This window comes from Pelophylax lessonae, assembly GCF_965119305.1.
Source record: "Pelophylax lessonae genome assembly, chromosome: 1".
In the NCBI taxonomy this organism is placed as follows: Eukaryota; Metazoa; Chordata; class Amphibia; order Anura; family Ranidae; genus Pelophylax; species Pelophylax lessonae.
In genome coordinates this window covers 139,743,261-139,770,033 of record NC_138768.1, presented here as the reverse complement: position 1 = coordinate 139,770,033, position 26,773 = coordinate 139,743,261, and the positions used below count along the sequence as shown (strand labels likewise).

Sequence of the window (26,773 nt, the reverse complement as noted above, 5' to 3'; positions counted from 1 at the left end):
GCTTGCGGCCTGCTAGGCCATATAGTCAGCTTGGCACCTCCCTTGGATCAGGTGGCGCTGTGGGGGTTCTTAATTTTTATTGGCAGTCTTACCACCACTATTGTGTGGGGCACCTGCCTTGTTTTTAGCGACCGGGCGCGTCGCGGCAGGCAGCCCCCTTTTAAGGGGGCTATGTCCTTTATAGAGGGCTCAGAGGACGACCCCCTTGTTTTTTGTGGGGTCCAATAGGTGGTTCATTTGTGGACCCTTGGCTGGCATCCCCTTTGCTGGATTGCAGTCGGCGGCCTCCCCTGATTATGTTTTCGGGTTAAGCTCAGTATATAGCGACACTACTGGGTCTGCGTCCATGCCCCCTGAGTGCTCAGATAGTGAGGATGATTCCTCTGCTCCTCGAGCCGCGCTTAAATAGGCGCTGGTGGATGCACGGTTTGTGTCAGTGCGTGAAACATTAAAAATGGAGGTTGTGGCTGATGCCACGTCCTTTTGGCACCCACAGCCCCTCCAAAGCGGCGAGGTTGTTCCTCTTTCCGCTTACGTTGACAACATTGTCATAAACAGTGGGGTTGTCCAAAATGCAGTGGTTACTAGGCGTTTTTTGCTTGCGGTATCCTTATGAGGATTTACTGCGTAAAAGTTGGAAGGTCCCACCTATAGTAGACTCGCCATTTTCCAGGTCAAATTGAGTTACCTTCATCCCGGTTGAGGAGTCCCTGATCTTTACAGGTCCAGCTAATAGGAGGGCGGATGCTCTGGCCTGCCATATGTGCACTGTGGCTGGTTACTATTGCCCTGGTTTCGCAAACTCTGATCGAGTGGGCTAAGCTTTTACGACGGGACCTGGAGAGAGAACAGCTTCCCCCTGTCTTTGTGCAGATGGCAGGCCAGTTGGTACTGGGGCTACAGTTTTTCTATGAGGGCTCCTTCTATTCTAGGCTGTCTATTAGCAGTGGTCCTTCGGCGTATTGTCTGGCTGAAATGCTAGTCTGCTTACTAGACTTCTAAGAAGGCCTTATCTGATCTCCCTCTTGTAACAACATTAAGGGTCTCAGGGGGTTAAAGTTCTCTTCTTCCGCAGACTTCCAAGGGCAAGGAGCCCTGTTGTAGACATGGGCCATTCTCCTCAGCTCCTAAGCGGCCACTTAGTCTCAGAATCACAAGATTAGGGATCAGAAGTCAGGGCCTCCACCAGAGGTTCCAAGAGGACCTGGTCTGGTAAACCACGAGCGGGCTATTCCAGACCTGCGGACAAGGCTGCCTCGGCATGAAGGGGCGCCCTCACCCGTTTCTGGGTTAGGGGGATATCTTCGCTGGTTCCCGGATCCATGGACCTCCCTGGTACAAGTCAAGTGGGTTCACAAAGTTATTCGGTCAGTCTACGGGAGTTTGATCTTGTCCTCCCGGAAAGTTTTTTTCCATTCCAACCTGCACTTGTCCACAGATCACTTACGGGGTCTCTTTGGGGAAGTGCAAGACTTGTTATTTCAAGGGGTGATGATTCCGACTTCGTAACATTTTCAAGGGCTTTTTACTCATACCTCTTTACAGTCCCCAAGAAGGAAGGCAAGGTACGTCCAGTTCTGGACCTCAAGGCGCTAGGCTGCTTTGTGCGAGTTCAGAAGTTCTGCATGGAGTCCATTCACATGGTAGTGGCGTCCCTACATCTGGGGGATTTCTTCTCACTTCTTTCGACATCAAGGACACCTACCTGCACATTCTAATATGTGCTGGTCGCCAGTGCTTCCTATGTTTTGCCATGGGCAAAGAGCATTATCAGTTTGTGGCGCTGACCTTTGGTCTCACCCCTGCTCCTAGGGTCTTCACAGGAGTGTTGGCCCCTCTGCTGGAATTTTTTTTAATCAGCGGGGGATCGTGGAACTGGGGTACCTGGACAATCTTCTGCGAGCAGAGTCTCCGACTGCTCTGGACTCCTGGAGATTGCTCTGAGGGAATTTGATGGGATCCTGAACATTCAGGAGTCTGCTTTGGTTCTGTCCCCAAAAAAATGGCCTGGGTCTGACTCTGATCTGGGTCTGACTCTGAACTTGGCCTCAGCCAGAGTGATTCTTCCCTGGGAAAAACTCCAGACATTGCAGGAGGCAATGAATATCAGAGAAATGAATTTTACCTTAAGTCAAAAATCCAGTTTTTGCTAAATTTTATAATGGAAACTAAAAAATTTTTTTTGTGTTTTTCTAAATTTCCGGTCTTTTTTGTTCAGCAAAAAATAAAAAAAAACAGTTCTAAATAAATACCACCAAAATAAAGCTCTATTTGTCCCAAAAGAATGATACAAATTTTGTTTGGGTATAGTGTTACATGGTTGCGCAATGTGTCATTCAAAGTGCAACCGTGCTGAAAATTGGCCTGGGCAGTAAATGGTTAATGAGTGATTGTGCCAGGGGGGGCTGACATGAGAAAATGAAAAGCTGGGCAATGTAGGAGCAATATTTATTTTAGGGGAGCAGAGAACATGTACCCTCATTGACAACAGTAGAAAAAAACCAAGAACATTAACCTCATGCTGGAAGATCAAAGACATATGGGTGACTTAGCTTTTGGCATTTGTGTCTGGTCCTAACCAACTTTAAAGCTTTAGTAGAGGTTGGTGAATAAATGCTTCAAATATTTGTCCTATAAAGTTTCTGATTTGATTTGTTTCTGTCCCAGATTTATAATATGGCAAATATCCCCTTATAGTTCCTGCATCCATGGATTGTGTGTGGCTATCCCATCACTTAGATTTTTCTCTTGAACTTGGACCGGTGATGTTTGGTCTAGTACCTTCTGCCACACTTGGGTAATGGAAATGCTTGGTCTGCACAAGATGGATAATGGCTGCAGCATTTCCATGTCACTCATCCTTGCCAAGATCTTCACATTATTATACTGTAAGGATAATCCAGTTCCGATTAGTACCCAAAAAGTAAAGCAGCCAGAGAGGGTGAATTTTTCCTTCCACTTTCTTTGATGGCAATAAAGACAAAACAAGGGATTAGCCTTGCCCTCACTGTGAACAGAAGGATTTTGGATGTACTTCTGCTTTAATGCCAGATGAACTACTATATTTTGCTGGCTCATATTTTATGAATTTTATGAAGAGCATGATGTATCTTCCTGTCTAATTTTAGTTTTCATTTGTGTGCTTTTTAAAGGTACCCTGCAATGTTGTCCTGACACCCTTATCCAATAATGAGGAAGACACTCTCACCAAGGAAAAGTAAGCTGTTTTTGGAATTGTTTACCTTATCTTAAAAGTGTTACTAAACCCAGGACCCTGCTTTCACTATATCTGGTCTCTCACAGTACATGGAAATGCAATAGTTTTAGTAAATATAAACTGCTAAATACCTTTTCTTATTAGCAGTTAGAGACATTTTGTGACTTCCATCAGTGTCTGCTTAAAGCTTGTAGGAGGAGTTTTTTATTCTGGACTGACTATCCTATAAGGCTGCTGGACCCCTGACCTTCTTATCTGGACAGTGCTGATTGGCCCTGTGCTGATTACATGCACTATCCCATGAAAAAAAAACAAAACTCCAGCAATACACACCAAACTGAGCATGTGCAGCTTGTCCCCTAACCTCTGTCTTAACTGGAGATAGATTGGGGACTGTGGAAGGAGGGAAAAACCGAGAAGACCGGATCAAACCACATTTTTACACAATGCGGAGGACTAACCCTTTAGGTTCCACAGGGGGTATCACAAGCACGCTTTACCACATATACAGACTGGTTTTACTGTTGTGGGTTTAGTAACATTTCAACTTCAACAACACAAGCAGTATTCTTAGAGATGTCTATTTAGAGTGATGTTGTGTTTGCTCAAATCTTAATTGTATCACATAATTGTATGATTGAAGGAGTTATATAGTCAGAAGGTTTTTTTATCTTAATGCATTCTATGCATTAAGATAAAAAGCCTTCTGTGTGCAGCAGCCCCCCCCCCCCCCAATACTTACCCGAGCCTCATCTAGATCAAGCGATGTCCACAAATGCCTCAGCCGTTCGGGACTCTCTCTCCTGATAGGCTAAGCAGCAGCGTCATAGGCTCCCGCTGCTGTCAATCAAACCCAGCCAATCGGAGAGAGGTGGCGGGGCCAAATGGCAGCTCCATGTCTGAATGGGCACACAGAGCTGCGGCTCGACTCGGGTGCCTCCAGAGCAAGCTGCTTGCTGTGGGGGCACTCAACAGGAGGGAGAGGGCAGGAGCTTCAGCCAGGGATCTGAGAAGAGGGGGATCTGGGCTGCTCTGTGCAAAACCATTACACAGAGCAGGTAAGTATCACATGTTATTTTAATAGAAAAAAAACGAGACTTTACAATCACTTTAAGAACGTGTCTCAAGATTACTTATTTACTTTTGCAGGGAGCTCTGTTCATATTGGAAAACAAAATCGACTTTACTTTGGGCCTGATGTAGCAAAATCTTCTCAAAAACCAGCCACCACTTACAGTTGACACTAATGCTAGGATTTAGATTTTCGGGGCAGCGGAGTCTGATTTACAATTATGGGTGTAATGACTCCAGTTCTGAAATTTCTAAACAAAACAAACATTGACTGCTAATTTTGATTTCTTTATTGTACATCACAGGACACTGACGAATTGATATTCATGACTACTTGGATTATGCTGCCAACTTCAAGTGAATGGACACTGGCCAGTACAGTAGGGAACAAAATCCCTGCCTAGGCATAACCCCTCCCAGCTCAGCTTAGCTTCAGTTTTTAGATGGTGTCCCTAGGTGATAGATGTGCCTAAAGATGTCTCACTGAGGATTTTCTATATAAAAGCTTAGGAAGAGGCCAGTTAATCGGGACTAACATCAAGCTGGTAGGGTGCAATACTGGTCCAGGACAATAATCCTCCAGGAGGGTAGTCCTGACCCTGAAAGACTTGATGGACGTGCCCGCTGAGATTGGCTAAGATTGGGCCTACTGGTCGCCCCACACTGGAATTCTTTCGAAATCATCTCCATTATGTCTTTAGCTCTGCACATCCGTTGTTGCAGCTACTCCAACACCAGGCACAGCAGGTATTGAAATGCTTGTCTACTGGGGGTGACTTGCCACATAGGTGTTCTGGGAAGGCCAGCTTCCCCCTGCGGTTTAGAAGGACCCTTATCTGGTATTGCTGCTATTTCAGGGGAACAGTTCTCCGCTAACTTTGTGTCAAGGTTGAAATTTTACTCAGCTATATCTCTGCTGTGATATTCGCTCTCATAGGTTCTCATTGGTTTGGAACAAATGGGAAACAAACTAGTGCATTTTCCTTACCCTGTTCTCTTGTTGAGGAAGTATAAAAGTGTTGGTCACTGGTTTTGGGCCCTAGCACCTGCCAAAAAATCCTTTTCAGTGCATCCTCATTTCCAAGGAGTGATGCACACCAATTAAGATCACCCAGAAAAGGTGTTTTCTTTGCAAAAGGTTTTTTTTTTTCTCACCAGTAGCCCTTGGTGAGGAATTCTACTAGAAATGGTGTTTTCCAACTGTTGACTCAGCTTTTTTTTTTTTCTATTAAAATAAAGCCCAAGAGTGTTCTGCCTACTGACCCAGTTATTTCCTACTTAAACAAGGCCTTGGTGGTCCAAGAGGATGTGATCCTGGTTTTTTAAAGGTGCAGCGGATAAGAGGTTAGAGACCTTCTTTAAGGCATCCTTTCTCTAAGATGAGCAGCTTTGCAGGCTGCGGTGGGAGTTTGCCAAGCTCTTAAAGTCTGGGAAAAGTGTGTGCGCCATTCCAGAGAGACTGACCAAAAAGATTCTGAAAGCTTTGAGTTTCTTGTTTGACATCTTGGAAGATTCCATATGGCAGTTTTCAAGTGTATACCTTTGTCCACATGAGAAGGCTCCTATGGCTTACGTTTTTGTCAGCTGAACTTCTCTGCAAGAAGCAAATTAAAAGGCTGCCCTTTGGAGGGCGAATGTTTGCTTTTTTTAGACCTCAAAAGGATGCCTTCATCCAGATGGTGAATGGGGAAAAGCTTGCTCTTAAGCCTAAAGAAGGTAACGGGTCAGAAACAGGTGACACCTTTAGAATCCAGGTAACAACCAGCCTCCGGCTCTAAGACAAAGCTTATATTCCAGTTCTGTAAGAAGAACTGGACCCCCAAGTCCTCTGGTTCTAGAGGCAGATCTTTTTAAAAGTTAAGGGGCCTTTAAGCATACAAGTGTTGTGTCCAGAGGCTACAAACTGGGGTTTCATAGCTTTCTTCCTCCACACTCAAGGTTATCTTCAGATTAACACAAAAAAGAGCATTTTCTTTTGCCCTTGGAAAAAAGAATGTCCCAAGGGGTCATCACACCTATACGAGCAGAGGAAAAGTCTTATTGCTTGTGTACCAACCTATTCATGGTTTGTGCCATTTGGGTGGCTCTCCTTCACTGGTCTGTTTACATTTGGAGTCCCTTGTTCAAGTGCAGTCAGACTACTGAGGAGGAAGCAGACTTTCTTTGCTTTCAGCAGCTGGATCCTAGAGAATGGGCCCTTCACCTGGAAGTGATTGCAGAGATTTGTATTCTTTGGGGGATGCCAGATGTGGATCTCTTGGCATTCACATTCAGCAACAAACCAAAGATCCTTGGGCATTTGTTGTGGATGCCCTGGTGACTCCCTGAGATCAGTTTACCCTAATCTATGCCTTTCCTCCCTTTTCTTCCATGTCTTTTGCACAGGATGAAGGTGGTAAGAATTCCATTAAGCTTGGTGCTGAAAACCTGTAAAATCCTTATCTTGCAGGATAAGACACAGGACCTCCTCCGTCTTTATTTTTGGCTTTATAATTGCCTGCTACAGAACTGAGTGTCATATGATGGGAGGGATTATATGAGGGAATGTTAAAGCTTTGAGTGGCTTTGCCAGTGTTAAGTACATCACCTGAAGGTACAGCATATAACCCATTAATTACGATCAAAAGCTTTTGTCCTGTACTGTACTCGAGGAAACGGATTATAGATGGGAGATTATGCTTTTTTTTTTGTTTGTTTTTTTCGGGGGGGGGGGGGGGGGGGGCAACACCTGACTTGGATTGTAGGGTGTGATTATTGTTTTTGCTGTTAAAGTACTTAAATTGTAGCTGTGATACCATTGCACATAACTCTCCCGCAACCTTACCTGCTAATCCTGCTATGACATCACACTTATAATGAAAAAAGCAAGCCGCGCAGATCTATGATCCCACCAGATCGAACTAAAACTCATGATATTCAGAATGATAACTAAGAATCTCAATATGTACAATGTAGTGAATCCATCGAAACATATCACCTAGTACATATCATGCTAATACAATCTTATTACATTCAATTAATAAACATTTCTTATAAAGGGAAATTGCTAAAGAAAATGCAACAAAATGCAAAAAAAGTGCAATAAGAGCATACTATAGATATAGAGGCTGACTTAAGTGCATAGTGCAAAAATAAATATTAATAAAATACAAAAACAAATTCATTTTTTTTCTGGCTGTAATCATTCCCGCAGCCTTGGGATTACAACTCTGTGTACATATCTCACTCGACAGGGTGATTATATGAGAGGTTGCAGCAGGGACAGCAGCGTGAGGAAATACTCTTTTGAGTTTGCTGTGGAGTGCAATTGCTGGTTTATAGAATGACCAGCCAATGTTTATGGTGAGTTTGTTTTGAGGTGAACGATGAAGCATCACACTGGGTGTCGTTTAAAAATAATCAGAAGGATATTCTTTCTTAAAGAAGACTTTATCCATCACTTTATTGGGAACCTATTTTTGGGATCTTGTATGACCTTAACAAAAATATTTTTTGGATCACATATGAAGGGGTTTTTTGTATATTTTTTTTAACACTATTCATTTTTTGCACGATTTTTGGATCACTTATAAATTTGTTTTTGTATATTACTAAAGTGATTGTAAAGTCTAGTTTTTTTTTTTTCTTCAATAAAAATGATAAACATGTTATAGCAGCCTGGATCCTCCTCTTTCCTGGCCCCTCCCTCCCCTTTAAATGCCCCCACAGCAGGCAGCTTGCTTTTGGGGCACCCGAGCCGAATCACAGCTCCGTGTTTCCATTCAGACATGGAGCTGCGGTTCAGCCCCGCCCCCTCTCTCTCCTCATTGGCTAACTGACTTTGACAGCAACGGAAGCCAATGGTACCTACTGCTATTTCTTAGCCAATGAGGAGGGGAGGGCTGAGTCGTGGACATCGCTGGATCGAGAGGGGGCTCAGGTTAATATTTTAATAAATATGCTGAGCCCTGACACCGTGGTCCGTTTACGTGCCTCTGTCATCCACAGCTCTCCTGTCCTCTGTCCCCTCTCCCCCTCCCTTCCTGCCTGTCTGGTCCTGTGTCAGTGCCGACCCCCTCCCCTCTTGCTGCTGTTCATTTAATGTTTTATACAATCCTGTCTGTTTAACCACTTCTGGACCGGAAGGTTTTCCCCCTTTAATGACCAAGCCATTTTTTTGCGATTCGGCACTGCGTTACTTTAATGGACAATTGTGCGATCAAGCGACGCTGTACCCAAATAAAATTGATGTTTTTTTTCCAACAAATTGAGTTTTCTTTTGTGGGTATTTGATCACTTGTTTTATTTTAATTTTTTGCGCTATAAACAGAAAAATAGCAACAATTCGAGGAAAAAAAAAAAAAAAAGGGACATATTTCACTATCTGCTATATAACATTGGCAATACATTTTTTTTTTAAAAAAATCTAATTTTTTCATCATTTCTGCTACAAAAATTCCAATAAGCGTATTTTGATTGGTTTGCGCAAAAGTTATCGCGTCTACAAACTAGGGGAAAGATTTATGTCATTTTTATATACTTTTACTAGTAATGGTGGCGATCAGTGATTTTTAGCGGGTCTGTGACAGATCGGACCCCTAACTGCCATTTTTGACACTTTTGGGGGACCAGTGACATTACTACAGTAATCAGTGCTAAAAATATGCGCTGTTACTGTAATAATGAGACACTGGCAGGAATCGGGTTAACCCAGGGGGCGTTCAAAGGGTTAAATGTGAGCCTAGGTGGTGTTTTCTAACTGTGAGGGGGATGGGCTTGTGACATCAACACAGAGACCTATGTTCCTAAATAGGAGGAACACAGGAGCTCTGTGTTCATAGCTGAGAGAACAATGTGTGCTGTGTTTACAACAGCAGACCGCCGTTCTCTCTTCACACGGAGCAATCGCGGTTGTGCGACGGCAATTGCAGCCGCCGGCCCTGTGGATTTACTTCCCCGCTGGCAAGGTACGGTGATTCGTGGGAACTTGCCGTCCTGCTGCCGTATATCGATGGCAGCTAGTCGGCAAGTGGTTAATAATCCTGTGTGCCAGTGTGTTTTATAAAAATAAGCCATTCTTTACCAGTTTTCAGAGCACCAATAACCGCTCGTGTGACCTACCGGCTCTCTCCTCCTCCCCTCCCGACTGACGTCAGCGGGGAATCCTCTGCTCCGCCCGCTGCAGCTGTCAGCCTGGGAGAGGAGAGAGCCGGCGGGTCACGTGAGCGGCAATCAGCGCTCTGAAAACTGGTAAAGAATGGCTTATTTTTATAAAACACAGACACAGGGGCACAAAGGGTTTTTAAACAGAGATGATGGGATAAAGTGGATAAAAGTGGCTTAACCACTTTAATGCATAGAATGCTTTAAGACAAACCTTCCGACTTTGCAACCCCTTTAATATTTATTTTTGCACTATGCACTTTAGTCAGCTTCTATAGTATGCTCAATTAGTGATCAATTAGTTGATCCTTGGACATCGCACTAATATCCGTGGTGCTATATATAATTTCTTTCCTATGAGAACACACTAACTTGATGAATGCACACAAGACTGCATATAGTTGCCAAGTACCCAATCAAAATGCACTAATGCCTTATTCTGGGGAACCAAGGATAGCAGCATCTTTCCTAAACTGAATGAAGCCACTATTTTTGATGACACAGACATTTTGATACCTGTAAGTGATTGGCTATTGAACTGACCATTCAGAATTGAAGGCTCACTTTTTGACTGTCCAGAAAGTGAAGATTAATTAGAACGTTCAAAAGATCAATGCTGATCATTTTTGTTTTAGGGCTGACTCCTCTACTAGGTCCCATGAACATTGTACAAAATCTACCATAAAACCTGCACCACTTGTTCGTGGATACTTACAAAGACCAAAGCCCAATACAACGAAGATGTCTAGGAAACAAAAATGTGAAGACATGGAAGGCTCTGAGAAATGTGATAAAGCTTCATCTGAAGATGCCACAGGAGTCACTGGCAGTAAAGCCAGTTGCAATCAGAATGAGGCTGTGCTTGAAACCGTAAGTTTTTACATGAGTTAAATAGGATTTTCATTACATAGTTAGTGAGGTTGAAAAAAGACATCAGTCCATCCAGTTCAACCTATGATGTGTGTGTGTGTTTGCTGTTAACTGTACATTGTATACCCCTGCATGTTGTGGTCTTTAAGGTGCCCATCTAATAGTTTTTTGAAACTATCGATGCTCCCTGCTGATACCACTGTTTGCGGAAGAGAATTCCACATCCTTGCTGCTCTGACAGTGAAGAACCCCCTGCGTATTTTTAAGGTTAAACCGCCTTTCCTCTAGTTTTAGTGAGTGGCCACGTGTCTTATTGAGAAAATAATGACAATAGCATCCATTGAGTATGTTAGAATTATCCAAACTGTACAAGGAATATTGCAAAATGTTTATGCAATGTTTCTTGCACATTAAGGATGATTTATTAATATCAACAGGAGTTTTGCTATGATACTACCTCTCCATAAAGAATCATCTTCCTTTTGGTGGCATGCTGGTATTGCTTTTTGTAAAATCTCTCCAACCTATTTGTGACCAATCCATTCAATTTTCTTTGAGTGAGAGGATCGGTTTGCTGCTTTTACGCTAAGTCGTGCTGTCAGTGCTGCCCTCTGGGGCACCGATATCGAGCCTGAGCGGGCACATTTCACGTTGGTCCACCATTGTTGAGTGCTTGTATTTGACCACTCTTATGGGTTCAATAAAAGAAAAGGAAAAAGCAGAACCATCTTACCTCCTGCTGATTTTTGCTTTGACAAATTATGCTTGGCGTTTGCATTGGAAAACTCAGTTTCTCTTACGTCCTCCGACAGTCGCCGCCTCTTCATATTCGTCACATATGGGTATTAGACTTTGCTCCGAAGGAGTAGCTAGGCAACAGAATATGTTAACAATAAAGCTTTAACATATCCCACCCTCAAGGGGTGGTCCCCTCAGTCAATACCCTCCTACTTCCTGCAACCATATCCCAGTTTTAATGTCTAGCTTGTCAGGAGTGGCTGGCTCTCTCTGTGCTGGGACTTTTTGTCCCAGACTCTTTCTTCTTTTTAATATTTTGTTTGAGTTTTCTCTCTACCTTTACTTAGCTGTTATTTTTGTCAGCATTAGTTAGTTCTTCGGACGAAGAGGATCATGCAGACTGGGTCTCGGGCTGATCCCCCTGGTCGCAGGTCGTGGGTCAGTGGCTTCCCAGTCTGCCATCGAGCGTTCAGCCAGGTAACGCTCCTGGCACAGTGAACGACCCATCCCTGTTCGGTGCAGGGATGATTGGTGAGGTGGCTACCTCACCGGACGCTGTGCGGTTTCTGAACCGCCATTGTGTGCGTCTTGTATTGCGACTCTCCCTGCCTCATGTGCAGCGGCTTGTTCGCCTGTGCGGGTTCCCCACGCCATGTGAGGTAAGTGTATTTATGTGGGGACCTGTCTGTCTGGGGGGGGTCTCAGTCTGGGACTGTGTAACCTGCCTTTGATTCACACTGCTTGTCTCCCTATCTCTCGGCTGCATGCTGTGGGCTGCAAGGGGGGGGGGGAGCTGTATGACACTGAGTATGTCAGGCTGGGCAGTGTGAGGAGCTGTGTGCTGTGGGGCATGTTTTTCATGGCATGTTGGGGCATATACAGCGATCGCTGCGGCGATCTAACATGTATCCATATAATGGGATTAAATTGTGTGTGATTTTATGCACTGTGGAGCGGCGATTTCGGCGCCAAACGACGCCATTTTACCGGCGCCCGCTCCGGCCGCATGGTTTACATGCACGGCGGCCATTTTCTTGTAGCCTCCATAGGCTTACATAGAGCGCCCTGGCAGCATCACTTCCTCTCTCCTGGAAGCACCGATCGAGGCAGCAGCAGCGGCAGAGTCTCCTCAGGTTTTATCCTTCTATTCCTGTGTTCCATTGCCTGTATTCAGTCTGTATATTCCCTGTGGGGGTCTCATTGTGCCTGAGTGTGGTGCGGTGGGCTGCGCTTGCCGCGCTTGCTGTAAAGGGGCAGTTAACCCTTGGTTGTCTGGCATACAGGGACAATGGATTCTCAGGAGGGCAAGTTTCCCACAGTATTGGTGGAAAGCCAGGGGACCGCTGTTTCCCCCCCAGGGGGGGATTTAGCCACTATTGTGGCTGGCCTTGCTGCACAGGTGCAAATGCTGGTGGCTGCTCAATCTACTAAACGGCCCAGAGTTGCTCTGTCCTCTGATTCTGAGGGTGAAGGTGATGGGGCTGTTCTGGCAGGGACCCCCCTTTCGGGGTCCCGCTCCTCTCTTGATCTAGTGGGGTCTGAGGTAGAGGCTGAAGTTGAGGGGGTTGATAATTCTCCCCCTGGCTCGCCTGAAGAGCTTGCAATCATGGATGAGTTGATTGCTTCCATTAAGCAGACGCTACGTTTGCAGGACGAGGTGTGTCCCCCGGCTGCCTTGGCGGCTTATGGGACGCAGAGAAAACGCAGGACGCCGCAGGTTTTTCCCTGCAATGCTGATTTTCAGCGCGCTGTTAAGGACCAATGGCGCGATTTGCGCAAGCCTTTTGCGGTACCAAGTAAATTTAAGCTGCGTTATCCTTTCTCGCCTGCCACTGATGAACGGTGGTGTGTGCCTCCGCCAGTGGATCATGCTATTGCGGTTTTGAACAAAGCCACTGCGATCCCTGCAGAGGGATCCCCTGTTTTCCGTGATGCCACGGATAGGAGACTGGAGTCTCTTGCCCGTCATACTTATTCTGTTACGGGTTCTATGCTTAAGGCTCTGTTTGCTTCTCTCATGGCGGCCCAGGCGATCGCAAGTTGGACGCAGATGCTTAGGCGCGTCCTGGTGGCCGATTCGGCCTCGGCGGCGACCCTGGATATGGTGGATCAGATCCACCAGGGTGTCATGTATCTGTGTGATGCGGACCTGGACCTGATTCCGTTGGCTGCACGTGTGCACAGCGTGGCGGTGTTGTCTCGCCGCCTGGTTTGGTTGAAATGTTGGTCGGTGGACCAATCTTCACGTAAAACCTTAGCCAATCTGCCTTATGATGGGTCTCGCCTTTTTGGGGAGTCCCTGGATGTGTTGATTAAGGGGATCACCGGGGGTAAGAGCACTCTCTTGCCCCATTTCCCCAAGGCTAAGGGGGCTTCTGGGAAGAAGCATGCTAATTTTCGGCCCCCTCAGGGGTCCTTTCGTGCCTTTCGGCCGCACTACAAGGGCAAGCCGTTCAAAGGCCAAGGCTCTCAGAAGAAGCCCTGGTCTGGGAAACAGAAGTCCGGCCAATCCGGACCTGCGGCCCATAACAGTTCGGCCTGAAGGGGCGCCCTCACCCAGTTTTGGGGTGGGGGGACGCTTGCTCGGTTTTCTTCAGCCCTGGTTGGCCCGTGTGAGGGACAGATGGGTTCTGGAAATCGTTCGATCTGGTTACAAGATCGAGTTTCTCTCTCGGCCGGAGAGCAGATTCTTTCCCTCAAATCTTCAACTGTCTCCAGAGCGCCTGCGGGATCTGCACCTGGCGGTGCGGGACCTGAGGGCTCAGGGAGTGGTGGTTCCGGTGCCTCATCGGGACAGATTTCGGGGGTTTTATTCCAATCTGTTCACCGTGCCCAGGAAGGAGGGCAGGGTTCGTCCGATTCTGGACTTGAAAGCTCTGAACCGCTCTGTGCGGGTTCGCAAGTTCCACATGGAATCCCTGCGCTCGGTGGTGGCTGCCCTGGTTCCGGGGGAATTCATGGCCTCCATCGATTTGAAGGATGCGTACCTTCACATCCCCATATTCGAGGGTCATCAGAGGTACCTTCGATTTGCCTTTGCGGAGGATCACTACCAGTTTGTGGCGTTGCCCTTTGGGCTCGCCTCGGCTCCGCGGGTCTTCACCAAGATGCTTGCACCGGTTCTGGCGTTGTTGAGAGCCCAGGGCATTTCGGTCCTGGGGTATCTGGACGACATTCTGGTTCGGTCCGCGACCAGACAGGGTCTGGAGAAGGACCTGTCTGCCACGATGCAAACTCTGCAGGAGTTCGGTTGGACGATAAATGTTCCAAAGTCGACACTGAGTCCGTCGGTTCGTCTCCCCTATCTGGGAATGATACTGGACTCGGTGCAGGCGAAGGTCTTCCTGCCGGAAGACAAACTCAGGACTCTTCAGGAGGAAGTCAGGTCCCTCAGGGACGTTCCACACTCGTCTCTGCGGACGGGTATGAGATGTCTGGGATTGATGGTCTCGGCCTTCGAGGCGATTCCTTTCGCGCAGTTTCACACGTGGGGTCTCCAAGCGGAGATCCTGTCCAGGTGGGACGTGCGACCTCAATCTCTGGATCTTCAGATCTCGTTGAGTCATCGCACCAGGGAAAACCTTCTGTGGTGGCTCCAGTCCCCGTTGGTGTCCGGGGGCAAGTCGTTTCGTCCGATATCGTGGACGATAATCACCACGGATGCCAGCCTGTCGGGCTGGGGTGGTGTTCTGGGCGCTCTGTCCGCCCAGGGGACCTGGTCGGAGGGGGAGTCTTCCCTCCCGATCAACATTCTGGAATTGCGTGCGATAAGGCTCTGTCTTCATCGCTGGACGGACCGGCTGCAGGGCTGCCCGGTTCGGGTGCAGACGGACAATGCCACGGCGGTGGCCTACATCAACCACCAAGGGGGCACCAGGAGTGCCCGAGCGGCTCGAGAAGTGGCCGACATTCTGTCTTGGGCCGAGACTCATGTCCCGGCGATAACGGCGGTTCACATTCCGGGAGTGGAGAACTGGCAGGCGGACTATCTGAGTCGCCAGACCCTGGATCAGGGGGAATGGTCTCTCCACCCGGCTGTCTTCCAGATGTTGTGCGCGAAGTGGGGTCTTCCAGACGTGGACCTGTTCGCGTCTCGCCTCAACTACAAGGTGAAGAGGTTCGTGGCAAGGACGCGCGACCCTCGGGCAGACGCGTCGGACGCATTAGTGGCCCCGTGGCATCGGTACAGACTGATGTACGCGTTTCCACCGATTCAGTTGCTGTCCAGGTTCCTTCGCAGGTTACACTCGGAACGCAGCACGGTGATTCTTGTGGCACCGGACTGGCCTCGCCGGTCCTGGTACGCAGACCTCGTGAATCTGGCGGTCGACGCCCCTTGGCGTCTGCCTCTTCGAGACGATCTACTGTCTCAAGGACCGATTTACCATCCTACTTTACAGTCGCTGGCTTTGACGGCCTGGCTGTTGAGACCGAGGTCCTGAAGGAGAAGGGTCTCTCTCCGGAGGTCGTTCATACCTTGATCAACGCGAGGAAGTCTTCCTCGGGAAAGGTTTATTACCGTACTTGGAAGGCCTATTTTGCCTGGTGTGAGTCCAGGGGGTTTTCACCCCGCACGTACTCGGTTTCCCGTGTGCTGTCTTTCCTTCAGACGGGTGTCGATCAGCGTTTGGCGCTGGCTACGATAAAGGGTCAGGTGTCTGCGCTGGCCGTTCTGTTTCAACGTCCCGTGGCTTCCAACTCCTTGGTTGGCACTTTTATTCAGGGTGTGCGGCATCTGGTTCCTCCTAGGAGGGATCCTTTGCCCCCTTGGGACTTGAATCTAGTCCTATCTGTGTTACAACGTGCTCCTTTTGAACAGATCAGGGAGATCTCGTTGTCTATGTTGTCCAAAAAGGTCGCCTTTTTGGTGGCGATCACTTCGGCTCGCAGAGTGTCGGAACTGGCGGCTTTGTCCTGCAAGTCTCCGTACCTGGTTGTTCATTTGGATAAGGTGGTCTTGCGACCTAATCCTTCCTTTCTGCCGAAACGAGTTTCGGAATTCCATCTTAACGAGGATATCGTTTTGCCTTCGTTGTGCACGAAGCCTAAACATCCAAAGGAGGTGAGATTGCACTCTCTGGATGTTGTTCGGGCGATAAGGGTTTACCTTAAATCGACTGAGTCTTTTCGTAAGACGGACTCCTTATTTGTTCTTCCAGAGGGTCTTCGGAAGGGCATGGCGGCTTCGGCCTCTACCATCGCCAAATGGATCAGGCAGACCATTGAACAGGCCTATGCCTTGCAGGGGAAGGTTCCCCCTGTGCCTGTGAAGGCGCACTCTACTAGATCTCTGAGTACGTCTTGGGCCTGCCGTCATGGGGCTTCTGTAGCCCAGGTGTGTAAGGCGGCGACCTGGTCGACCGTGCACACTTTCACAAAATTCTACAAAGTAGATGTTCAGGCATCGGCGGATGCTTCCTTTGGCCGCAAGGTTCTTAGTGCGGCTGTTCCATAGGGTCCCTTGTTGGGGACTCCTGGCTGTTGGGATAGTTTTTTGTATCCCCTGGTTTTTTTGTCTTTTCCTGGGATGTTGCTCCTGTTGAGCACTTATTTTTGCTGTTGCCCAGCTGGTTTCCTTCCTTTGGTAAGGTTCCTTTCTTTGATGTGGAGACTGCGTTGCCTTTCGGCGCGGATGCGTTTCCCACCCCTCATGTTTGCACTGCTTTGGGACGTCCCCATATGTGACGAATATGAAGAGGCGGCGACTGTCGGAGGACGTAAGAGAAAACGGAATTTTTGTAAAATCTTACCTGTAAAATTCCTTTCTCTGAGTCCTCCGACAGTCGCCGCCCCCGCCCCTCTTTTGGGGTTTGAATGTATACTCTACTGCTATTCCACTAAAACTGAGATATGGTTGCAGGAAGTAGGAGGGTATTGACTGAGGGGACCACCCCTTGAGGGTGGGATATGTTAAAGCTTTATTGTTAACATATTCTGTTGCCTAGCTACTCCTTCGGAGCAAAGTCTAATACCCATATGTGACGAATATGAAGAGGCGGCGACTGTCGGAGGACTCAGAGAAAGGAATTTTACAGGTAAGATTTTACAAAAATTCCGTTTTTTGTGTTTATTTTTTAGCGTGAAACACAAGCCATGTCTACACACAAGGACACATGCCTTGATTTTGCCACTGTCCAAGATTCTTGTATTCCAATTAAAGAAGCTCTCTCCCAGCCTGTAAGTCCTGTACAGGAAGTCATCCCAGAGCCTGATCCTGGCGTGAGCCTCGTGTCGGAGTCTAAGGCCGAATGTAAAGCGTCTCCCATTAAACTACCTCAAGGAGGACAACTTCAAAGACTGAAGCCTAATGTTCTGAAATCATGTGACCTTAAAGGATTATCTGGAATGAGTTTAGAAGAAAATGCAGATATTATTCCTGAAGATTATGGCCAGGATGTGAAAGACAAGATAGATGACCTTTCTGACCTGGGGAAAGTAAGTACTAATACTGGATAAATACCAGTGTGTGTCTTATACAGGCAGTCCCTGGGTTAAAATCCAGATCGGTTCTGTAGGTTTGTTCTTCAGTTAAATTTGTATGCAAGTTGGAACAGGTACATTTTTTAACCACTTGCCGATCGCCGCAAGTACATATACTGTGGCGGTCAGCCCCTCACAGGCAAAGTGATGTATGGGTACGTCACTAGCCTGTGAGGCTCTGGGGAGCGAGCACGCGCCGCCGGAGGAGCGCTCCCGCTCGGTCACGGACCCCCACGCGTGTGCCCGGCGGACCCGATGTCCACCGGGCACTAGCGATCGTCCGTGACAGCTGGAGAAAGGCAGGCGGCTGATGTAAACAAGCCGCCTGTCATTCTCCCCTGTGTAGGAACAGTGATCATACGGTTCTACTATGTAGGACCGTTGATCACTGTTCCTACACCTCAAGCCACAGCCAATCACAGTAAGAATCACGCCCCTAGGGACACACACCACCCCTCCCTCTCAAAAAAAGTTAACCCCTTCACTGCCAGTGTCATTTTACAGTAACAGTGCATATGTATAGCACTGATTACTGTAGTAATGTCACTGGTAACCCCAAAAGTGTCAAAAATGTCAGTCAAGGGGCCGATCTGTCCGCCGCAATGTCGCAGTCCCGCAAAAAAAATCGCCGATCACCGCCATTACACGTTAAAAAAAAAACAACAAAAATGACAAAAATCTTTCCCTTAGTTAGTAAACACAATAACTTTTGCGCAAACCAATCAAAATACGCTTTTTGCGATTTTTTTTTTTTTTTTTTTTTTTTTTTTTTTTTTTTTTTTTTTTACCAAAAATATGTAGCGTAAAACAAATTGGCCTGAAAAATATTGTTATTTTTGCAAAATTGACGCTCTTTTTTTGTTTATAGCGCATGATCAAAAAATCCCACAGGTGATCAAATACCGCCGAAAGAAAGCTCTGTTTGTGGGAAAAAAAGGACGTCAAATTCGTTTAGGTACAGCGTCGCACGACCGCGCAATTGTCCATTAAACTCACGCAGTGCCGAATCGCAAAATACCCCCTGGTCAGGAAGGGGGTAAAATCTTCCGGGGGTTAAGTGCAACCCCAGCCCAAAAAACATTTTTACGTTTTAGATAGAAAGCATAGAAAAGAGTCAACGCCCCTTTAATGTTTGATTTACTGTCTCTGCACCTGTTCAGGAGATTTCACCTCACTTTCTGTCCCTGTGAAAATTTGGATTCGTGGAAGCAGGGGTTGGTGATAATGCTTCAGTGAAGACCTCTTTTTTCCATAATAACTCTTATAGGAGTGAATTTCCCTTTCTAGGGGTAGATTTCCTCTCACTTCCTGTTCTCTCCCTTCATTTGTAAGTATTTGTTGTACGCAAGTCAGAGGTTTGCCTGTGTGTTTATTTCTTTGTCTTCCATTGAGGGACATGGGCATTCTAATATGTTTTGGTTATACTGCTGCTTATAGGAGGTTGGGACACTGGAAAACAGAAAAAAGTTGTAAGCCAGCCCCCCATTAATGCTTTCCTCTACCCGTTTTTTACTTGTGTCCTATAAACAAAAAAGGGGCCAATTTTGAAAAAAAAAAAAAAAACACTATTTTTTACATTCTGCTATATGACATTCTCAAAAAAAAAAAAATGCAAAAATCTAAATTTAACATTTTAGGCCGATTTTTGTTTTCTGCTACATATTTAAATCGCATTAAATGTATTTTGAGTGGTTTGCGCAAAAGTTATTGTGTCTACTAACTAGTGGGGGCGGGAGCGCACCGCCGGCTGCGCGCACTCGCAACCTAACTTTCCGCGCGTGACCGGCGTAGGTCTACGTCGGTTTGCGCAGGATAGTCTTTTAAAGTATCGCCTTTGATGATTTTTAGGTACTGTAATTTGTTGCTATTCCATGAATGTACACAATTTTAACCACTTTACCACCGGAGGATTTTGCTGTCTTCCATCCAGGCCACTTTTTGCGATTCGACGCTGTGCGACTTTAACTGACAATTGCGCGGTCGTGCGACGCCGTACCCAAACGAAATTTACGTCCTTTTTTTCCCACAAACAGAGCTTTCTTTTGGGGGTATTTGATCACCTGTGCGATTTTTACTTTTTGCGCTATAAACAAAAAAAGAGCGTTTATTTTGAAAAAATAACAATATTTTTCACATTTTTTTTATATGAAATTCCCCCCCAAAAAAATGTAAAAATCAAAATTTTTTTAAAATTTTTGGCCAATTTGTTTTCTGCTACCTATGTTTGGTAAAAGAAATAACGATAAGCGTATTTTGATTGGTTTGCGCAAAAGTTATTGCGTTTACTAACTACGGGAAAGATTTCTGTCATTTTTGGTGTTTTTTATTTTAACGTGTAATGGCGGCGATCTGCAATTTTTTTTGCGGGACTGCAACATTGCGGCGGACAGATCGGACCCTTGACTGACATTTTTGACACTTTTGGGGGAACCAGTGACATTACTGCAGTAATCAGTGTTATATATATGCACTGTTACTGTAAAAATGACACTGGCAGTGAAGGGGTTAATTTTATTGGAGAGGGAGGGGTTAATGTATACCTGGTGCTTACTGACGTGTGGGGGGGGAGGTGACTTTGTGAGACAGGGACAGATCGGATGTCCAGCTATGCTGAACACTCCGATCTGTCACTCCCTGTCACTATGGAGATCCGCCCGCTGTGTTTACACACAGCGGGCGGATCTCCAGACTCGATCCGACGATCGGGTAAGAGCAGCGGCGATCGCCGCTGCTCCTCCCCTGGCCCGACTCCCGCTATGAATGAAAACAGCGGGAGCGCGCCTCTGGCGGCGCGCGAGCGCCGCCTACTGGGGGAGGAGTCCAGCGACGTAGGTCTACGTCGCTGGCCGGGATCGTGGCAAAGTACCGCAGTAGCCTCCATGTGAGCGGAGGTAAAGTGGTTAAAGCATGTTTCTCTGTCGTTCATTGACAGACTCGGCTCCATATAATTCTTGACCATTGGGTTAGGCTGCCCCCTACAGGAGTAGAACACTAGGCAGGAAAAAGCTTTACCATGCCTATGGGGCCGTCACTGCAGGCATACACCCACACTCTTTGTTATATCTTCAGTTTCTACCTAGTTTAGGAGTAGGACCTACTTCCGTGCTGGGACTTCGGTCTTAGCTGTTTTTTTTTTGGAACCTTTTTGCAAGCCTTTATTTTTTAGATAACTTTAATCCCGAGAGAACTCCAAGCAATATCTGGCTGGGTTTCGGACTGGATATACTCGATCCTTAAGGTGCGTAGGTTATAGTCCAGCACTAAGCCTCGCCACGACAGAGCACCGATGGACGGGGGTCGCCGGTACTCATATGACCTGAGTCGCAGTGTACCCCCTGGCCGTCAGCACCCCTAACCCGGTTGGAGAGATAGTCTGTTCGGAGTGGTGCCCACCTGATGCCATTGGTATGGTGAGTAAGTGTCCCCCCATTTCTCTGGCAGTCTGAGGATGGACGTGGGCCCCTCCCTAGGAAAGTCAGACCCTCAGGTATTCTTCCGTTCCCCTGGCCTCTCGTGATACTAGGCCCCTCCTTAGGCTTTTCCCCCTCCACAAGCAGGTTCCTACCTCAGGAGGGCGGTTGTATTGCGGCCGCTGCAGCGGTTCTGCGGGGGGGGGGGGGGGGGGGTGTATCCTGGTGGGAGCACCTCCTGGGGAACCTCCAATGCCACTGTCTGATGACCCTCCTGGGTGGTCCTGGAGACCGCATGGTGCTCCGTGGGGGGCCGTAGTTTTGCTCTGCATCAATGTAAAGAATTTCCAATTGAAGTGCATGGGCCATGTTTTGGTAGTTCCCCCATAGGAATGCATAGGCCAGCCATTTTCTTGGAGTCTACGATCGTTGGACAGCAGGGAGAAGCTAGGGTGACTGTGCTACATGACCCGGGTATTTCCTGTTCCTGTATCAGATAATTTTATTTCTGAACAGAACGTTTCTATATGCCTCTATATCGTTTTGGTGGTATGTTACTGGGGTCCCTCTAGGTATTTTTCATTCACCCTACTGCAGACTGTGCTAGGGCTGGGACTTGTGGTGCCGCGGATTGCGGTTTTTGCAGTTTTTACTTAAAGTGACGCCGTTTTTTGTATTAAGTAAATATGGAGTCCCAGGAAATCTCATCCACAGACCCCCTCAGTGCAGTTGCATGCCCCTTCCGGGTTGCAGCCCCTGTCTGCATTTACAGCAGTTTTGAAAAACTTAGTGTCAAAATTGGATTTAATTTTAAAAAATGGCACTAGTAGAAAGTGCACTATGCCTTCCCCTGCCTCTCTAGTATCTTCAGATTCTGATATGGCCGCTGTGGATGCATGCCATCCTGGTGGATCTGTGTCTTCACATTCTGATGGTGAGGAGGAGGTATCCTCGTCAGCAGCCGCCGGGGGAAGCGCGCTGGTTGGAGGCACTTATAGTGTCAGTGCGGGAAACCTTAATAATGGCGAATGATTCTACAGCGTCGGGGATGCAGATGTCTTTTGGCACCCGCAAATCCCTGAAGTCAGGCAAAGTTTTTCCCTGTTCAGAAATTTTTGACAACACTGTCAATGAACAGTGGGGGCACATCAAACAAATTTTAGTGGTGCCTAAGTGCTTTAAAAGGCGCTACCCCTTTGCTTACGCGGTATCCGCTAGATGGACCGTACCACCAAAGGTGGATCATCAGGTTTCCAGATTAAACAAGCCTACTGTGGTTCCGGTGGAGGAGTCCCCAGTATTTACAGACCCCGTGGATAGACGGATTGAGTCTCTGTCCTGCCATTTGCATGTGATAGCGGGCTCAATACTGAAACCGGTCTTTGTTATCACTCTGGTGTCACAGACCATAACGGAATGGGCGAAGTTGCTGAGAGGTGACTTGGAAACGGAGCAGCTCTCGTCGGGCCTGATAGAGCTAACGGACCAAATGGTCCAAGCCCTTCTGTATATATGTGATGCATCGCTGGATGCGGCTACAATGGAAGCCAGAGTGTCTGCAGTGGGGGTTGGTATTAGACGCATGGTGTGGCTAAAATGCTAGTCTGCGGACCAGGCTTCTAAAAAGGCTCTTTCTGACCTTCCCTTTACGGGGGACAGGTTGTTTGGATCCTCCCTGGATGAGTTAATCAAAGGCCTTAGGGGTGAGAAGAGTACCCTTCTTCCCCAATCCACCAAGGGCAAGGCACCGTGTAATAGATGGGGGGCCTTCATTTACTGCTCATAGGCGGCCCTTTCATACCTCCGGGTCGCAGGAGAAAGGTGCTAAGCAATTCAGGACTTCTGGGGGTTCCAAGAAGGCATGGTTGGATAAGCCGAGAACAGACCAATCGGGATCTGCGGACAAATCCTCGTCTGCATGACGGGACGCCCTAAGCCGTTTCTGGGGTGGGGGGGATGTCTTTACTTCTTTCCAGAAACATGGACTTCCTTGATTCAGGACAAATGGGTTCACAAATTGATCTGATAGGTTACAAGATCAAATTCAGGTACCGACCGTCGGACAGGTTCTTCCCGTCCAACCTCGGCCTATCTCCAGATCGGTTAACAGACCTATGGGAGGCGGTGCAAGATCTCCTGTCACAGGGAGTGATTGTGCCAGTTCCCTCTCAGGAACGTTTTCAGGGTTTTTATTTAAACCTGTTCACTGTATTCAAGAAGGGTGGCAAAGTGCATTGAATCCTTGATCTCAAGGCTCTGAACCGCTTAATGCGGATACAGAAGTTTCGAATGGAGTCTATTCGCATGGTGGTGGCTTCCCTACTAGGGATCGACCGATTATCAGCAATGCCGATATATCGGGGGCCGATATGCACTTTCCCTGATATATCGGAATCGGCTCCTGAGGTTACCGATATTGCCTATATTTCGGGAAAGTGCTGTACCGGAGTGATGCCTGCAGCTAGAGGCATCACCCCGGTACCTGCGTCCATAATCGACGGTCGGCTATTTTGTAATGACAACCGATGCTGCTGAGAAGCCGCTCGGCTGTCATTACAAGGAGCCGGAGGGGACGTCTGCCCCCTGTCGCCGCCCTCGGCTCGCCTGAGTCTCCCTTTCTAACCGGGAGACCCGGGCATCCTACGTGCGCGCTGCATTCGGCTCTGATGGGTCTCCGTGTAAAAAAACCCGGAAGTGATGTCATGACATCACTTTCCGGATACTCGGCGGCAAATTAAAAAAATGCGAGCATTCAAAACAGCCAAACTTGGTGTTTTGAATGCTTTTAAGCGCAGAAGAGGGGTTTGGGGTCAAGAAAGCCCTGACAGATCTCCCTTTTCTGGGAGAGCGATTGTTTGGCCACTTGCTGGATGAGTTGATCAAGGGTCTGACTGGTTGGAAGAGTACTCTTTTTACACAATCTTTCAAAAGTAAAGCACCCCGTAATAAGCGGGGGCCTTCCTTTACCGCTCATAGATGTTTTTTCCATGCCTCCGGGGCATAAGAAAAAGGTAAGCCGTTCAGAGCTTCTGAAGGGACTAAGAAGCAATGGGGCAAGCCCAAGACCAGTCAGCCCGGTTCTGCAGACAAGTCCTCTTCATCATGAAGGGGTGCCCTCACCCGCTCCTGGGGTGGGGGGACGTCTGCACTTCTTTCAGGGACCCAGCATTTCCTTCATTCAAGTCAAAGTGGTTCACAACCGGATTCGTTCCGAGTACAAGATCGAATTTCGGTGTCTGAGTTGGCGGCGCTGTCCTTTCGTTTGCCTTATTTGATGGTCCTCAGAGATAAAGGGGTACTGAGAACTAATCTGTCTTTCCTTCCTAAAGTGGTGTCGGTTTTTCATCAAAAGACGTTGTGTTGCCTTCCTCATGTCCTAAGCCGAAGCATCCCAAGGAAATTGCCTTGCACTCTCTGGATGTGGTTCAAGCGATAAGGGTTTATCTGACGGTAACTGAGTCTTTTAGGAAATCGGATTCTCTCTTTGTGCTTACTGAAGGACCTTGAAAAGGTTTGGCTGCATCTGCTCCGAGCATATCCAGATGGATCAGACAGATGGTTGTTCAGGCTTGTTCACTCAAGGGTCAGGTTCTTCCTTTCCCTGTGAAGGCTCATTCTACTAGAGCGCTGAGTGCCTCTTGGGCTTTTCGCCATGAGGCCTCAGTAGTATAAGCTTGTAAAGCAGCGACTTGGTCGTCTGTGCACACTTTTACAAAATTCTACAAGGTTGATTTGTTGCAATCTGCAGATGCTTTCTTTGGCTGCAAAGTTTTGCAGGCTTCATGTTTCTTAAGAGAATCGTTTATTTTTCTTTAGGGGTTTTTTCTCTCCTTGGTGAGCTCCTGTTGTTCTTTGTCGAGCTTCATATTACTCAGTTGACTAAGTTTAGCCTTTGGAGTTTACGTTCCTATCTGGTTGCCTTCTTCCCACCCCTCATGCCTACACTGCTTTGGGACGTCCCAATGGATAAGAAGAGAGCTGCCCCTGTCAATGGACGATAGAGAAAACTGGATCCATTGACAGACGCAGCACCCGCCCCTCTGATATGGGGATGGTTTTTGTATTTTCTTCACTGCTTACAACGAAACTGGTTTGCTGGAGCAGAGGGTGTGGGGTTAGGTCTATGGGAACAGCCCTGTGGGCGTGGAGAATTGCTTTTTTCCTGCCTAGAACTACTCCTGCAGGGGGCAGCATAACCCAATGGATAAGGAGTATGAGAGCTGCGTCTGTCAATGAACTCCAGAGAAAAGGATTTTACGGCAAGTTCTTACAAAAATCCAGTTTTCTCTTACGTCCTCCGACAGTCGCCGCCTCTTCATATTCGTCACATATGGGGTATTAGACTTTGCTCCGAAGGAGTAGCTAGGCAACAGAATATGTTAACATTAAAGCTTTTAACATATCCCACCCTCAAGGGGTGGTCCCCTCAGTCAATACCCTCCTACTTCCTGCAACCATATCTCAGTTTCAATGTCTAGCTTGTCAGGAGTGGCTGGCTCTCTCTGTGCTGGGGCTTTGTGCCCCAGACTCTTCTTTTTTGATTTTTTGTTTGAGTTTTCTCTCTACCTTTACTTAGCTGTTCTTTTTGTCAGCGTTAGTTCTTCGGATGAAGAGGATCATGCGGGCTGGGTCTCGGGCTGATCCCCCTGGTCGCAGGTCGTGGGTCAGTGGCTTCCCAGCCTGCCATCGAGCGTTCAGCCAGGTAACGCTCCTGGCACAGTGAACGACCCATCCCTGTTCGGTGCAGGGATGATTGGTGAGGTGGCTACCTCACTGGACGCTGTGCGGTTTCTTAACCCCCATTCTGTGCTTCTTGTATGCGACTCTCCCTGCCTCATGTGCAGCGGCTTGTTCGCCTGTGCGGGTCCCCCACGCCATTGTGAGGTAAGTGTATCTATGTGGGGACCTGTCTGTCTGGGGGGGTGTCAGTCTGGGACTGTGTAACCTGCCTCTGTTCACACTGTTTGTCTCCCTATCACTCGGCTGCATGCTGTGGGCTGCAAGGGGGGGGGGGGGGGGAGCTGTGTGACACTGTGTGTGTCAGCCTTGTCAGTGTGAGAAGCTGTGTGCTGTGGGGCATGTTTTGGCCATGTTTGGGCACTATACAGCGATCGCTGCGGCGATCTGCCATGTTTTTTTATACATGGATGACATGTGTGCATTACTGTACTGTGGAGCGGCGGTTTCGGCGCCAAACGGCGCCATTTTGCCTACACTCGCTCCGGCCGCATGTTCTACATGCATGGCGGCCATTTTCTTGTAGCCTCCCATAGGCTTTCATAGAGCGCCCTGGCAGCATCACTTCCTCTTCTCCAGGAACACCGATCGAGGCAGCAGCAGCGGCGAGGGTCTCCTCAGGTTATATCCTTCTTATCCATTGCCTGTGTCAGTTTTATTGTCCCTGTGGGGGTCTCATTGTGCTTGTGTGTGGTGCGGTGGGCTGCGCTCGCCGCGCTTGTTAAAGGGGCAGTTAACCCTTTATTATCCGGCATTTGTAATAGGGGCAATGGATTCTCAGGAGGGCAAATTTCCTACCGCCTTGGTGGAAAGCCAGGGGACCGCTGTTTCCCCCCCAGGGGGGGATTTAGCCACTATTGTGGCTGGCCTTGCTGCTCAGGTGCAGATGCTGGTGGCTGCTCAATCTACTAAAAGACCCAGAGTTCCTCTTTCCTCTGATTCTGAGGGTGAAGGTGATGGGGCTGTTATGGCGGGGGCCTCCTTATCGGGGTCCCGCTCCTCCCTGGACCTAGTGGGGTCCGAGGTGGAGGCTGAAGTTGAAGGGGTTGATAATTCTCCCCCTGGCTCGCCTGAAGAGCTTGCAATCCTGGATGAATTGATTGCTTCC

General features: G+C 47.8%; 1 protein-coding gene across 1 annotated transcript in view; it reads left to right on the top strand.

The window, feature by feature from the left end:
• The window catches only part of BDP1 (BDP1 general transcription factor IIIB subunit), a 219,527-nt gene that overhangs the window by 91,271 nt on the left and 101,483 nt on the right, over positions 1–26,773 (top strand). Inside the window, exons 18-20 of the mRNA XM_082243266.1 lie at positions 3,153–3,217; positions 10,066–10,300; positions 17,117–17,473. Coding sequence (XP_082099392.1) covers positions 3,153–3,217; positions 10,066–10,300; positions 17,117–17,473 — 657 coding nt within the window. The remainder of the gene's footprint in view (positions 1–3,152; positions 3,218–10,065; positions 10,301–17,116; positions 17,474–26,773) is intronic.